General features: G+C 38.8%; 1 protein-coding gene across 1 annotated transcript in view; it reads left to right on the forward strand.

Moving 5' to 3' along the window:
- Window positions 1-7437, forward strand: part of Rab38 (RAB38, member RAS oncogene family) — a 67606-nt gene extending 60169 nt beyond the window's left edge. Inside the window, exon 3 of the mRNA XM_006985673.3 lies at window positions 6559-7437. Coding sequence (XP_006985735.1) covers window positions 6559-6711 — 153 coding nt within the window. The 3' untranslated portion in view covers window positions 6712-7437. The remainder of the gene's footprint in view (window positions 1-6558) is intronic.
- The last annotated feature ends 9964 nt before the right edge of the window (window positions 7438-17401 follow it).

Raw genomic sequence — 17401 nt, forward strand, 5'->3', positions numbered from 1 at the left:
AATTATCCATAACACTGAGAAAACAAAACCTGTTGGGAAAAGGGGGCGTCATTTTCTTAAAATTCCTTCCTGATGTCTAGGGAGGGATGATATCTCTATGGGGTCCTGTAAGAAAGTTAAAACATTGGAGAAAAGTTCTATGATGACAGTTAGGGTATTCACTGATCTGATCACTGGGGCAAGCCAGTTCAGTTCAGGTACCCTCTCCATTATTTCTAGTAGTCCAAGCTGGTGTTATCCTTGGAGATTCCTGGCAATTTCCCTAGCATTGTGTTTCTCTCCATCCCCATGATATCTCCCTTCATCATGGTATCTCTCTTATTGCTTTCCCACTCCATCCATGTCCCAGCTCTGCCATCCCATTCCCTTATGTTCTTATCCCCCATCCCCTACCCTCCATTGCCCACCCATCACCCCAGCTCCAAGAGTCCAGTAGGAGAGAGAGAAGAGGGATTCTATGAGCAAGCGCATCAGGATCATGATGGAGAAACCTGCAGAGACAACCAAACCAAACTAGTGGGAACTCATGAAAGTTGGATTAATAGCTGTGGAGTCTGCATGAGACTGGCCTAAGCCCTCTGCATGGAGAGACAATTGTGTAACTTGATCTGCTTGGGGGGCCCCATGGAGGTAGAATCAAAATCCATCCCTGGTGCATGAGGGGGCTTTTTGGAGCCCACTACCTATGATGGGACACCTTGTGCAGCCTTAAGACAGGGGCAAGGGCTTGGACTTTCCTCTACTTGATGTGCCTCCCCATGGGAGGCCAGCCTTCTTGTGGCGAGGAGTGAGGGGTGCGTTGTGGGGAGGCTGGGTGGTGGGAGGAGGGAAGAGGGGGATCTTTGGTGTGTAAAATGAATGAAAAATTTTTCTTAATTCAAAAAAAGAAGAAAAAAAGAAAAAGAAAAAGAAGCTAAAACAATGTAGCCAGTCTCAGAGTACCCTGTCCATTTTATTCCTGTTTTCACTATGGAAATCTTGAGTAGAAGAGTTGAAATGAGTTCAAGCTGGCTTTTGACACTACATGCACACTTCCTTCACCTTTCAGCAGTAAGCATGTGGTCATTATCACTATTTACTATTTTCCCTGCACTCACACCTGTGGCTTGGGGCTAGCTACTTACTCTTTTTCAATCTCAATGTCCTGGGCTGCCAGATGAAGGGATAGAATTCACACCTTACTGTTCTTCAGATGCTGAGTCCAACCTTACGAGAGCAGAATACAGATGCTGCTATATCCTTCACTGCTCCAAGTATTCTGCTTGTTTTAAGCATTTAATATGATTCACTTATATTCACCTGTGGGGCAGATTTTTCATCTTTTCAAGCAGAGAAGAGTGTAGTATATTGGTTACTTTTCTGTCATTGTGACATATCATTCCTTAAAGCACCTTAGAGTAGAAGAGATTTATTTTCGCTGACAGTTCCAAAGGGTACATAGTCCACCATAACTAGAAAGACATAGCAACAAAAGCATGAGGCTGGCCTGGTAGTTAGGAAGAAGAGAGGACATGTTTCATGCAGACATGGGAAGTAGAGAGAAAGAGCGGGTAGTGGGGCCAGGCTGTAAGACCTTAAAGCCCACCTCTAATTACCTGCTTCATACAGCAAAGCTCCACCTCCTAAGGGTTCCATAACTTTCCCAAACAGCACCCCCATCTGAGCACCAAGTGTTCAAGCACATGAGTCTGTGGGACACATTTCTCACGCTTACTCGTGAAGCATCTGATGCTTTGAACTTTCCTGGGATTACTCAGTCAAAAAGTGAGTGGGGCCTAAGATAAGCATGTGACTTCAGATACCTTTCCTACCCATTGTATCCCTTCCTTATTACAGTAAGTTTATGGTGAATATAGTGATAAATGGGAGCTCTCAATGCTTCCTGGCTTCATCTGTAAGTCTCTGATCGGAATCAGGCATGCTGCCATGATAAGTAGAAGCACACAAGCACAGGTATTCATGAAACATGTACTGATGGATGGTGAAGGCAGAGTGCTCAGTGTCTCTACAGTCTTGCCTATAACAGGATTGTAGAGAATTGTACTTATTAGCACTTCTGCTCCAAGAGATCCCAGCGATCAAACCTCTGCAATAAACTGGCCCCCAGATGCTCTTTTCAGACACTTTACGCCTCTGGGGTTCCTACAAACTTTTCTAGTGCTTACGCCCAGACCAAAATGGGACTTTCTCATCTTCATCTCTATCCTAGGACTTAGCAGGAATGCACATAATACTGGTTAAAATAATGGATGTGGCTCAGTCACCATGAACTGCCACTTGGCTGCTATCTGGGGCCTCAGTGAAGATCCCCTTACTCCTTTGCTCTGTTTGTTTCCCCTGTAAGGAGCCCCAAGGCCCACCCCAGTCCTAACCCAACTTACCCTGACTTGATCAGCTACTCTCCAAAACCAGTTCCTCTTTCATCATCTTATGTTTTACAGAATCCATCTTACTAGGCTGCCACTGACTGGACAGATATTTTAGTAGTTTCCTCCTTGTGATGAACAGATTTTTCGTTTAATTGTCACATTGTTAGCATTTAACCCTACTCTTTAAGAAATTTTCCACATTTTACATTAATGACTGAAAACCATATTTAACTGCCATGTTAACCTATAAATGGAAATTTTAAAAAATTGACTAAAAAGCCTAAGTTATACTATATGTGAAGGAGGAGCCTTCTTAAAGTTTTTCTATCATATAAACATAATTTTATAGAGTATAACAAATTAAAAGAAGAAATATTTAGTACCTATTGTGTCTAATGCTGGGTAAAATACTCTCTTACTGCATTTGATCTTTAAAACAGTTTGACAGCATTTTGTCATGGGTCAGGGAAGAACATGTGAGACCCCACCTCTCCCTGAGGGACTATTAGCAGTGGCTGGTTATTGGGAAAGGGGTATCATTTTCTTCAGTAGTGTAGTCCCAAAAAAGTAGTGCAATCCGGGCAGTGGTGCATGCCTTTAATCCCAGTACTCAGGAGGCAGAGGTAGGTGGATCTCTGTGAGTTCCAGGCCAGCCTGGTCTACAGAGTAAGTTCTAGGACAGCAAGGGCTACATAGAGAAACCCTGTCTCAATAAACAAAACAAAAAAGTAGTCCATGCTTCAGTAAATAACCTTTCACACAAGCTTATACAAACAACCCTAATTAAACTTAGTGGGTCACACAGAGCAAAAGAAGTGAAAGTGTGAGGGTTTTTTTTTGTGAAGAGGAAGCATTTCTGTGGAAGAGGGAGGGGCTGAGAGAGGGTATTGGGGGTGAACAAACATGACTAAAGTTCATATATAGATGTAAAATTCTATATAGTTTATATAGTTCTATATATGAACTTTATATGGCTCTATATATGAACTTTAGCCATATGAATATATAGTCAAAGAATAAATATTTCAAAATTAGAAAAAAATGTCTTAAAAAGAAACACAATTTGCTCTAATGCCACGGAGTGGTCTGGCCTTCCAGTCCACCTGCTGTGCAATCATGCTGAATGTCTGTAACCTTTCTAAACTTAAGGTTTCTTACCGCCTACATACGATAATAACTCATGTCTGGCATTTGAGGTGAGATTATAGTGCCTTCATTTCTGACACACAAGCAACAGTTAATAAGGAAATGGTATTGGCTTATTAATTACTTGAGAATATACTTTAAAGTCCCACTAGCACATAGGATTTCTTTAGTGGGAGATGCTGTTCCACATGCTGAGGTCCCATAAGGCTAAGTGAGGTTACCCATTCTCAGCATCAGAAATGTAACATAGTAGAGAACCAGTAACCAGGTCCTTCCTTAGTGACATAAACAACTGGTTTGATTCAGAAGCAAAGCACTGAGCCAGATATCGCCTAAGCCCAGATTATTGCCTAGGAGCAAGGAGTTCAGTTGTGACCTCTGGGAATGATGGTGGAAGCAGAGAGTGTGAAAGGTGTACCAACCATGGACTGTGATCTCAGGGCACAGTGGTCTTCCCATCAAGAAGCAGTGGCCCATGTATACCCTAGTTCCCATAGAATGGAACAGCTGTTGGAGCTGCTGAAGAGAGGGCACCCACCTCCCACCCCAGCAGCAACAACAGAATCAATAAGAACAAAAGCTAATGTTTATCTTTCAATATTCTAAAGAGAATGAAAGAACGTGAGCCTAAAATGTTTGGCATGTGGATATAAAGTGCATGGACCAGTGAGTGACCAGTCAAGTGATGCAACTTTTTGTTAGTTCTGTGTTGTTGGAAAGACCCCTGTGTACTTGACAAAACAGAGGCTCAGAAACTACTGTGACGACTATTCCAGCAAAAAACAGTAGCAAGGTGTGACAGTATGTGCATTGACAGTAGATAAACAAGGGGTCAGGTCTGAAGGATGTGAAGTATGGTAACATGTATTTTCATCTAGTGCCATTGGTCATGGATACATTTGGTGACCATCATCACCCTTAGCATTTTCTAGGTAATAGGACTTCGAGTAAGGATTTTTTTTTTAATTTGCACTTTTTAAAAATTTTATTTTATTTTTTGCAAGGATCTTAAAGTAGATCAATGATTTTGAAAAACAAAGTATTAGGAATAAGTCATTTCAGTTCAAGTCGTACAAAAAGACAGTGATGTAACAGTTTGACAAGACAAAAGTCCTTGGCTTTTAGCAATGGAATGTCTGAAAGTACATTTTTAAAAGTTCTATGAATAATGACTTAAAACAATGAAAGTTTTCTGGAGATCTTCATTGAATTTTGCATGAGAAAAGATTTTTTTTTTCTAGTGTCCTGGTAATAAACTCCTTGTTACTTTTTTTTTTCTGTTCAGAAGGAAAACTATTATAGTAATTAAATATCTGATGTGTATTTTAGATTAAAATATCTGTTCCATATTTTTTTAAATTAGAGCTTGTTCTACTATTGTGCACAACATTCACTTCTTGCCTGAGCATGTGTGTGTTGGGGGGGGGGGATGGTGGTGCTGCCATGCCATGCCAAGGTGTCTGTGGAAGTCAGCAGACAACCTTGGGCGTTGGTTCTCATCTTCCACCTTGTTTGACGCAGGGTCTCTTTGTTGTACTTCTAGTGTAAGTGGCACATTAACTGGCTCCCGAGTGCCCAGCAAGTCTGCTGTCTGTGTCTCACATCTTCCCAGCAGGAATGCACTAGCCTTACAAACACTTGGGGTACTGCATCCAGGTTTCCACGTGAATTCTGAGGCTCTGAACTCAGATCCTTAGGTTTGTTCAGCAAGTGCTGCTCACTGGGCTGTCTTCTCAGCCCTGGATCCACTTCTGATTTTACATTCTCCTTTAAAGAGTTACCTCCATCCGGAGTGGCTAGGTGATGCCACGATAAAAATGTTTTCTAATCTTAGTGATTTCAAATAGCAAAGGCATAATTCCCAACTATGCTGCGTGTCTCATCATGAGCTCATAGGAACTTAGAGTCTTAGAATCCTCACCTCAAAGTTTCCGTGAATTCATATGAAAAGAATGCAGGACAATTAAATCCTAACTTTGAATGTTTCTAGCTAAGAAAGTAGGACACATACCTTTTTGTACTTCTCTTACTTAATTGGCTGCCAGCTATCACATGTTCATACCTGAATTCAAGGAGGCCAGAAATGTGGCAGTTGGACCATTTATCTGGCAGGTGAAAAGATAGAAATATTGGTTAAACTACTAATGACTGCTGCAAAAGACTGCTGTCCTCCATTCCTACTAAGACTTTAAAAGTAATATGCATTGGTGCAATTATAAATCTAAACTACACTGAAAGCTTATTTTTTTTCTTATAAGATTATATAACGGGTGAAAAATAAGAAAATTGAACTTTTTTTTCTAAAAAAAAGTAACATTAAATAAATCCAGCAAACAATATTGTTCCTATTTGACAAAATAAAATCTATACCTTAACATTTGTGAAGAACCGAGAGACAGAAAAAGAGAAAGAAAAGAACAAAATAAGGAAGGAAAAAAGGGAGGGAGGGAGGGAGGGAGAAAGGAAGGAAGGAAGGAAGGAAGGAAGGAAGGAAGGAAGGAAGGAAGGAAGGAAGGAAGGAAGGAAGGAAGGAGCAGTAAGAGTAAGGGAAAATAAGAGGATGTATAGATAATGTACAGAAATGATTTTTACATGAATCACCAAAAACACTGCCCTGGCTTGGGAGAAAGCTCAGTGGGTAAAGTGCTTGTTTTGCAAGCACAGCAAATCCCAGACAAGCTGCTGCAAAGATACCTTTAAACCCAGTGCTGGGGAGGCAGACACAGGCAGATCCTTGAGCCCCCCTGGTCAGCTAGCCTAATCTTTGGCTAGTTCCAGGCCAGTGAGACACAAGGTCTGAAAGTGAGGTGGAGGTACCTGAAACACAACACTTGAGATTGTTGTCAGACCTCTACATGCATATACACACATATGTATGGAGACAAAAGCAACACACACACACACACACACACACACACACACACACACACACACACACACACACACACACACACTACTTTAAATATTGGATTTTGTCTTATATAATACTATTATTTTACAATGTTGCATTAAAAGAAAATTGTTTTTTTTTTCTCCCCCTCAGGAAAATATAAACATTGATGAAGCTTCAAGATGCCTGGTGAAGCACATACTTGCAAATGAGTGTGACCTTATAGAGACTATAGAACCGGACATTGTGAAGCCCCACCTCACATCACCCAAGGTTGTCAGCTGCTCTGGCTGTGCCAAATCCTAGAAGGCGCCTCTGCTGGTATATGCCAGACAGAACCCCATGGCCCTAATGAATTGTGCTTCAATTTTTCTTTATTACCATTTTGGGTAAGTGTCAGGATAGAGGAGCACACGTGACAAGCCAAAGACGTATGACGGCATGTTTCCTGTCAGAGAGGAGCAGCAAATGTTCTTTATATGTTTTCCCAACCATCAGCACAGTGTTTACAAAGCTTTTTAAATATTAGTCTATTGTGAAATGCTGTTTTATCACTGAGCAAAGTCACTCAGGGACACATCCAGCCGTGATACATGTTCCTTTAAATCAGCCGAGGTCTCTGGTCTTCTTGAGAGGGGCAATAAGAGGGCAAAGCAGAGGTCAAACTAAGTGTGGGATTTGCCTTGCCCCGGTGCGTCTCTTTGTTCAGGTTTCAATTTGTTTCTGGGTGGTCCTATGGGTCTATTAAATAGAAACGGTATTTTTGCCGTTCTTGGCAGACCTGAGGGCTGTCTGTGATGTTGCTCTTCAGAGTCGTGAGCACAGGCGGCCTGTGCTTTTGTTGTCATTACTTGCTGTGCCCCGAATGCTGGTTTAACTGAAAACTGTGTGGACAGATCTGCTCCCTGTATGTGCCTTTCTTTTAGTATCCTCGGACTCAAGCTGTGGGACTTCTCTGTACATGTAAGATATATATATAATATATATATTTTCACAAGTGGAAAATAAAACATTAAAGATGCTGTTTCCCTATTTCTGATATTGCCTTCAATTTCTTTCTTAGTACTGTGGCCTTTTTGACAATGCAATTGTGTTTCTCAAATTCCATTTCTACATTTGATTTTAGAAAGGAGGTGAGGAATTGGGATGAGTTCATTCTGTCTTCGTCAACTGTTTCATTCAGTATTTAGGTCAAGGAAATAGCCAGTGTTCATGCATTTTTGGCTAATCACAGAAATATATCTCTATACATTCTGATCAGGAATGTTACAGAATAGTGAATATAAAACGAAAAACTGGCCATATTGTTGAAATATTGCAGGTGGGTAACATTTTTAATAGAACTATTTTCCTTTGATATTCACAGTGCACTCACAAAAACTTCATATTTTACAACATGTATTTTTAGTGTTTACTCTTAACATTCATTATTTCTGTAAGCATCACACACGTGTTAGTATTGTGTTTCTTTTTCCCTTAAGAGGTGCACTCACCTCTGATGCAGTTGGCCCATGAGGCAGATAGTCCAGAATTTTCTTGGAATTCATGATTCTTGAACCAGCTCTCACATATAAGAGCAGAGAAAGAGCTAAATGTACCCTCAAATTTCTTTTCAGTAACGAGGAATAGTGCCAAGGCATGTTCTGAGGGCTGTTCCTAGTGACATTAAGTACCTGTTTTTTATAGAGAGAATTTTCCATTTGATTTATCCAAAATGATGACCTTGTTCCTCTACTGATCTTCTTGGGCTAACCTTCCAAACAAATTACATTCATGAAAATCCAGGTCTTATTATGTAGAAGGCAACCTAAATTTGTTAAGTTGGAGGTGAACCGAGGAGGAAGAGTCTTAGTATCAGATGCTTGAATTGACTCATTTCCAAACAAGGCACAGCCATGATGGACTCACTGATGGGTGAGAAAAGCTGTAAGCAGTAGTACCAGATTACTAAGATTCTCATGAGGTGGGTAGAAGACAGCCGAAGAGTAAATATAATTCTTTCAAACTCAAGCTTTTGCACAGCAAAGGATAAAGTCAAGAGTACGAGGAGACAAATTACAGAATGGAAGACGTGTTCAAACTATTCACCTGACTCTAAAACCTCATTAACATTAATAATAACCCAATAAAAATGATCTGAAGAGATTCTCTTCCAATGTGAAAATGTCAATGGTCACTGAATAAAGGTAGAACATAACTAGACATCAAAGAAAGGGATGTAATTCTACACTATGAGATATAATTCTACTCTAATCAGAATAGCTAACATCATAGAAGAAAAAAATAACAAATGCTTGTAAAATATAAAGAAAATGAAAGTCATACACCATTGATAGGGATGAAAACTAATACAATAGCTATGATGAACAATATAAATGTCCTTAAAAATCTAAAAATGTATCTACTACATGGTTCAGCCATACATTTCTAGGTCTATACTCAAAAGGAATTGAGAAAAGCATATCAAACAAATATTTATTGCATCATTATTCACAACAGCTAAGGTGTGGTGTCAAACAAGGTACTCATCGGCAGACAATTGGATAAAGAAAATGTGTAGATAACTGTGGAATATCACTTACCCATAAATAAGAATATGATCCTGTCATTTGTAGCAAACTAGAACTAGAAATCTTGATACTTACCCAGTGAACATAGGAAGGATTCTACTTCATTGTCAGCTGCTGCTTGATTAGTTCTGAATGTTTATGCTCATAGACTAGTACTTAGGAAAGCTACTTAATTCAGACAGGATAATTCATCATGATGTGCAAAAGGAAACAGGATTGCTGAACACCAATGGATCAGGGAGGCATATGTCCGGAAGTCTGGGCTCACTGGGATCCTTCTGATGTTTCCACGCATAATGATAGCTGCTGGAGCAATTGCAATATCCCTGGTGAGGATAACCAGGGACTCACATTCCTGGGGACAAGTCTGACCTGTAGTGTTATATGGGATACTTGGTCTAGAAGCACCTGAATCAAGAGAATGAGAGTGGTAGAGAAATATCATGAACATCAGTTATGATCTCAAAGATAAACCACAGGAGAAGGTAGCGGAGATTGTTCCACTACCCTTCCTACTTTTATTACTCTCTCCTTTTCCCTCCCCTTTTCCATATTAATAAGACTCAAGCTTCATAAACTGTGGGTCAGGACTTTTTAAGGGGCAAAATAATCAAATGTAGGGATTGTAAAAATTCAGCAACACTAAAAGATTCCTGACCACACTACAACTGAACCTTATTTTAAAAACAAACACGTCATGAATACAGAGTGTTTCTGGCTGCACTCAACCTGTGCTGTATCACAAGGTCTTACTGAAGCCTTAGTTCTGAATATAAAACACATGCTCTTTTCACTGGGTGTGTAATGCCACCAAATGCTGCCTGAAGCACTTTGGCTCAGATTGGAGATTATCGTGTGTTGAGAATTGCAGTGCTTTTATTGTACATAAAGAGTTTTCTCCTCTTACAAAAGTGTAGTGTTGTAATTCTGTAAAGAGAAAACTTTTAATGTTTTCCTGACATTCATGCCTCAGCATGCACATATAAAATAAATATTTGAACGATTTGAATTGCATCATGTCAGAATATTTTATTTGAAAAGTTGCAATTTAAATTTCTGAACTGAATTTCAAAATACCATTAAAGGAGTTTTGACTTGGGGTTAAGATAGACTTTTAAGCAATTGCTGAAACGACCCTAAATGCACTTCTACCATTTCGTACTACATATTTATATGAAGTAGAGTTGTCAACATTAATGACTACAAAATCAGGACATCAAACAACTTGAAATATCTTTGAAAGATCATCCATGTCCTGAAAAATTTAATTCTTTATGAAAAAAAATAATCACATCCCTCTTATTAGGATGCAAATAGACTTTCATCTTCAATAAATGGTAAAATCGGATGTACAGCAAAGAATTTTTAAAATTTATTCAATTATCATTTGTTATCTGTAAATATTTTAGATCTATACCCAGTCTATACACCTATATGCTCACAGTTTTGTAAAAGTTTCTCTGTGAGAAGGGGTCACAAGTCAAAAAATGCTTAAAACTAGTGACTTTCTTGAAAAACTCATGAAAGACCAGAGTGTTCTGAAGATGCAGAATGAGTACATACAGAGTACGCAGACAATAGCAAAGGGTGCCAAAGATGTTCTGTGGAAGATTTGCTACAGTCTCCTGTGCCATTGCCTACAAGCTTGCTCTAGATGCCTAGGGTCAGAGCACCACAGAGTTCAGACCTCCTGGACAAGCCTCATGCAAGACTAGCGTAAATTAGTAAATAGTCAAGCTTTCTCACTTTGGCTTGAATAAACCTCAGATTTCCTCCTCCAGAGGCCTCCAAAGACAAAGTTACACTGAGTGGAAAACTGATTATTGCAACCTGTTTGGTTTCCGTTTGTCCCTGCCTCCATTTTCTGTCTTATCACCAGTGAGTCCCAGGATCTGTAAGTAATTTTCATTTTATTTGAGCTCTGAGTGCTTGTGGATCTTAAGACATCAGGGCATCTAGTCGGTAACTATGAAATTTATAAAACACTACATTTCTTGCTTGTTGTATTTGTTTTGATTTGTTGATACAGAGTGGCCTCAAGCTCATGTTATCCCTACCTTAGTCTCCAGAGTAACTGGAATTTTAGGTGTGTGCCACCCCACCCGGCTATTACTACTTAATTTCTAAAATGTTTAAATTTTATTGTTTTATTTGTAGGGGTTTTTACCTGTTTGTATATCTGTGTATCATGTTTGTGCATTACTCCTGGAAGCTGGAACTGGGCTTTGGGTCCACTGGGACTGGAGTTACAGACAGTTGTGAACTGAATTGTGGATACTGAGAATAGAACATTGGGCCTCTGGAAGACCATCCAGTGCTCTCAACCATTGATGCATCACTCATCCTTCATTACAGCTCCTACATAATATATATATATATATATATATATATATATATATATATATATATATATATATTACTATCAACTGATGCGTAGGGCTGACACATGTTTTTAAAGACAGAAGCTGTCATCTAAATTTTTATAATCATGATTATTTATTATTTACTAATTATTAATATTATAAATCAGCACAAATTTTAAAATTGCATTTATTTATTTTATATGTGTGTATACATTCATACATGCTTGTTCTTGAAAACATGTGGAGACTGTAAAAAAAAAAAAACCTTCAGAAATCGGTTTTCTCTTACCATCACATTGTGGGGCCCAGGGATCAAACTCAGGTCATCAAGCTTGGCAAGAGGCACTTTTACCTGCTAAACCAGGTAATTCATTGGCCTTCTCCACAAACTTGTATTTATTACTCAATCGCTGTGTTGCCACTACTGCAGCTGGGGCTGTTTCTGGAGAGATAAATGATTAAGTCGTGGACTTAGACCTTAAGATGCTATGGTCAAAAAGGCAAACACATGAGCAATTCATTGTGTGCTAAGAAAGAAGGTAAATGTCCAATAAGGTAAAACATTTTTTATTAAAACATAATTTGTTTTTAGATGTTGGGACATAAGCTATAATTGTAATTATTGTAATTAATTGTAATTAATTATAATTGTAATTAAGTGGGGGATAAAAAGGTGTGTTTCTATGATTCTCTTCCTAGGACACCAAGATTTAGACACCCTAGAAAAATTTGTTTGACTATCTTTTTCTGTTATTTGGAATATTCTGGTTTTTTTAGGGTTCGGGGGTTTTGTTTGTTAGTATGCTCCTTTTTTTGTGTGTGTGCCTGTCGGGAAGGAGGGGGTGTCTTTGAATCAAGGATCCAAACAATGGTGTAGTAATATGAGATCACTCATCTCTGTAGTCAGTGGTCAACTTTCCAAAGCTCATACAGCTACTTGCAGTCAGAAGAAGGACTCACACCCAGAAAGCCTGATGCCAATGGCCATGTTGTTAAATGTTATGGTAAACTCTCTTCTGAGATGTTTGCAGGATGCAGTGCTACTAAATACCAGCTGCTACCAAGCACTTCTTTTCAGCACTGAGAGAGCTGCTGCTATACACGGTCTATACAAACACTTAGCACCGTGCCTAAAACATGGTAAGTAGTAAAAAAGTGATTGCTGTGCTAGTCTCCTGTTGACTTAGTTATTACTAAGCTAAAGAAGTGCAAGCATAATCACCAGATGAGATTATATATATATATATATAGTGCCTTAGAACTCACTCACTGGTACAGTTTAGTGACTGGTTTCAGTGACAGCTGAAAAGAATGATTTTCTTTGGGAAAAACAAAACCAGTAGAATATTAATTGTAATGATAGACACACAACTTCCTGAATATATTAAAATACAGTGAAAGGTGGGATAAATAGTGAGCAAATAAATTACAGAGTCCTCATAAGAAACAAAGAAAAGCCAGAGAAAAAGAAATACAAAGTTGTTTTTTTCTGAAGCATTAATGTAGTTCAGCTGGAGGAAATTGTCGTGATCTGATGCCATAGGAAGGTGTCTTCTGAAGTGTGCTCGTATCACTGTTGGTATCTGTCTCCCCAGCCCACCCTGCTGAACTCACGGCTTGCTCTCAGATGCTGGGAAGTACCATTGTGCATAGCTTTAAATTTAGCTGCTTCTGAGCTGTCCCTGTCCCCTGATATTCTTTGTGGCTCTGAATTCCCCTAATCAATAGGACACCTTCCAATACTGGAAGGAAAGGAACATGAGAAACTCCAGATGCAAGGTGAGAAGAACAGACAAACTAAAGCGAGAGTCTGAAACACAGGAGGAAAGTGCCTCTGCAAAGCATGGCTGCACATACGTTTGTTAGCGTGGCTGCACATACATTTGATAGCACGACTAAGTCTGAAATGCTCCATTTCAACAACCAGCTTATTTTCTTCAATCGAATTAGTTGTCCAGACACAGGCAGTATATTCCTAAATTCAGTATGATAGCTGACTTTAGACATAAGACCCAGGAAGTTAACAATGCAGAAGGTCTGTATCATGCTTTCCATTAGAACATGAATCAACCTTATGCAAATGTTTCTTTTGCTTTTGCTTTTTCTTTTCCACATCAAATACCAAAGGATGTGCTGATACTTGTAATACATTCTTGTATTTTCTGTTGCCTTGAACCAAAGTTTTAAGAAGTTATGTTGGATGTGCAACATCAATCAATTTGTATTCATAGAAGTCTTTAATCAAATAGCTATCAAGTCACTGCTCTGAGCATGTCTCTGTATTTGTATTAAATAGGCCACCTGTCAAGGTTTGTAACAAAATACATAGTGCTTAATATGTGTTAGTTTCTTTTTTTTTTCTGTGATAGCTGTTGTCATGGAAACCTGAAGAATAAAATGTCATGGTTCTCTGCACTTTAAGTTTGGAATTTCCTTAGAGGAAGAGAGAGTGGTTAATAAGACAGAGAAGAGATGGAACCAAGGATGGAGGTGAATCTTTCTGTTTCTACTACATGGCACTCTTCATTTTTATAGTATTTTTTTATTACAGTAAGAGGTAATAGATATTATTTATTGCTAGACCCTACAATATCTCTCCTTCAAATACAGTGCCATTTAATAATCCCTACTACTCTGTTGGTTGGAAGGTTTCAAATCATATAAATAAATAAATAAATAAATAAATAAATAAATAAATAAATAAATAAATAAGCTTATAGAAAAAGAAAGATATTCTTATCATGATTCTGGAGAGATTTGTAACCAGTATATCTGCCTTTATGGTTAATTTGAGTTCTCCCTCCTTAGCTAATATGAGTTGCAGAGATGTATTTGTCATGCAGGCTGTACTGTGCAGTCCTCTGTGCCCCCCCCTCCAAAGTTTAGTAAAGCAGACTACAGGGCATGTCTATCATTTTCTCACTCCAGAAGTAGGTCAGCGAACTCCTAGCCTGTATACAGTGGGGTGAGAGCCAAGCACTGGGAGTGGGCCAGCAAAGACAATGGAAGAGACCGTCTAAGTCTCTGGGTTTTAACGATGCAAGAATCCTGATTTAACCTTTAATATCTTGTTATAAGAAATAAGAAATTCTCATTTTGTTTCTTTGCATTTTTGTTCAGTAAAGATTGAGCTGATTTTCTACTGTCCATAAACCAAATGTCCCTGACTACTATAGCAGGGTCCAAGTTCTACATAGCAAGAGTGGGTTAGACCTGTATCCTGTTGTACTGGCTGGCTTTGTGTGTCAACTTGAGACAAGGTAGAGTAATCAGAGTGGATGGAGCTTCAATTGAGAAAATTGAGCTTCCATGATACCAACTGTAAGGCATTTTCTCACTTAGTGATCAATGGGGGAGGGCCCATCCTATTGTGGGTGGTGCCATGCCTGGGCTGGTGGTCCTGGGTTCTATAATAAAGCAGGCTGAGTAAGCAAGGGAAGCAAGCCAATAAGCACCTCCCCTCTGGCGTCTGCATCAACTTCTACCTCCCAGATGCTGCCCTGTTTGAGTTCTTTTCCTGACTTCCTTCAGTGATGAACAGCAATGTTGAAATGTAAGCCAAATAAATCCTTTCCTTCCCCAACTTGTTGTTTGGTCATAGTGTTTTCAAAGCAGCAATAGAAACCCTAATGAACACACCTGTTAATTGTATTCATGGTCCACAACGCCCATATTCCTGACCATAATGCTCATTAACAACTACAACTCCCACTTTTTTAATTGGGCTTTTACCTTCAAATATTCTAGTAGTATAGAAATATAAAGATAATGTTGATGAAGGGATGGGTACTGCATGCTAATAGAAATCAGTTGGTCTCACAAAAATAAATAATAAAATGGTAAAAGTGGCCTACCTAATAAAAACAAGTATATTAAGATTTTTGTAATTAAATTACTTGGTAAGATTATAGAGAACAGTATGATAGACATAGAGCATTACGCACTGTGTATCAATTTGTATTTAAAAATTAGTGCAGAAATGTTTCAAGTATATTTATATATCCATTAGGGAAACAGATTTTTTTTTAAAAAAAAAAAGCCTATGAACGATAATTTGGGAGTCTATTTTAAAGAAAGGTGGCTAATTCTGAGGGGAATTAAGAAAGGATAGGAAAAAAATTTATGAAAATATGGAATTATATGGGCCCGTTGAATATCGCCCAGAGAAGTGTGAGAGGAGCCGGCGTGGTGGTAAGACCTGTGATTCAAGCACAGGGGACCAGAGGTAGGGAACTGCCGAAAGCTCAGAAACCACAATTTGAACATTTCTTCAAGTAATCACAGCTATTTGATAGTAATGAAATGATAATTTTCAAATTTACTTGTTTTGCGTGTGAAACTGTAGAATTTCAGTAAAGAGAGAGACATACATGAAGTTGAACAAAGAACATGTAATAGGAGAATTTCCTTCTTAGAAAGTGGAGATTAATTAGGAAGAAGTAGTTAATAAATACAGAGGAAAGCCCGCACTTCTGAGAGAACATTTCCTCAAGGGAGAAAACTTAGCCAAACCTCCCCACTTCTCTCCCTCTGCCTGAGGCTGATGGGGGACACTGCTAGAAAGAATCTGCTGAGGTCCAGAGAACCCAGTGGATAAACGTGAAGAGATTTGTGCATGAGTAGATACACGGGGACCACTCTCTGGAAATCATTGTCAAGGATGCTACGGAAACCCACTGGTAGGTGAGTGGCACTACCAAAGTCTTCTGAACTGCTAGCCAGGACAGAAACCTTTGGCATCAGACTGTAGAAGACCAGCACTGGATCTAAGCAGAAAAGTCCCCTCCTCCCATTGGGAATCTTTCTAGCACCCTCTACTGGCAAGGCTGTGCACTGTGCATGCTGGCAAAGGACAGAAGATTAGAAGGCTCACCTTTGGAACCAAAGGAAAGACAGTGCAGACCTTAGCTTCTTACTGTTAACTGCAAGTATTAAGTGGCAGTAGCTGTCAGGAATGTCTAGGAAACAAGAGAATAAGTGAGAATAAAGAAAACCCTAGAATCTAAGAGAGGAAGGGGTGGACAATAGAGCACATGAGATACAAAAGTGGAGGGACAGAAGGGATGAACCCCAACAAAGCATGCATGAAAATGCCATAAAGAACCCTGGTAACCTGCAAGAAAATTAGAGAAAATTTTAAAAATAAAATAAAGAGATAAGGCAAGGACCACAGATCGAATTTGGAATAGAAATGCAATAAACCAATAACCAACACAGTGTGGTAATTATGGTAAGCCACAATAGCTCAACCATAAAAGACTCCTCGTGTTTCGGGCTTAACTTAACCATTTCCCTGTCACTGAAATCATGGTGTGGAGCTTGCCAGATGAGGTTATTCCTGTCTTGAGTTTCTCCTTCAGCCTGGAGTCCTTTGCTTCTAGATATGCAGACAGAAGTGAATGAGAGCAATTCCCAAGAGTAGAGACAGTCTTACAAGTGTTGTATTGACCACTTGTTCACACTGAGCTGACCAGAATTCAGGCTCCTAATTCTATAAGAATTTGAGAATGTGCCAGAGACAATGTAATCTCATCTTTGCCACACTAGATTTTTAAGTAATTGGTTCATTTTAAAGTTTCATCATGTCCAAATGTCCCAAATTCAGTTATTGTATATATAATTTAAAAAATGATGATACTTACTGCATGTATTGATATTCAGTAAATATTTGATTAGTAATTAGGAAGGCTGGAAGAGAAATCCATACATGTGTAGATATCCAAAAGAGGATATGATGATAAGAAAAGTATTCAATTTGTGGTTTATAGTGGGAAACAGTAAAGCCTATTTTTTTGTAGTGATCAAATTTACAGGTTTTTTAAAAAAAATCATGTGTATGCCAGATAATGGTTGCCTTGCCATGAACCTTGTATTTGAAGAAATTCTACATGTAGAAGCTTTGATATTGGTAAAGCCTAGCATGAATTTTCCACATATACTCTAACCCTTTGGCTCTTTATTATGCAAAATTGAAGTGTTGCTAATCATACCACAGTCTCTGGTTACTGTGAAGATTCCACAGCAACAACATGGACAGTAGAAATGTTGAGAGTATTGCAGTGC

The sequence above is a fragment of the Peromyscus maniculatus genome, chromosome 1 (genome assembly GCF_049852395.1).
Source record: "Peromyscus maniculatus bairdii isolate BWxNUB_F1_BW_parent chromosome 1, HU_Pman_BW_mat_3.1, whole genome shotgun sequence".
NCBI lineage: Eukaryota > Metazoa > Chordata > Mammalia > Rodentia > Cricetidae > Peromyscus > Peromyscus maniculatus.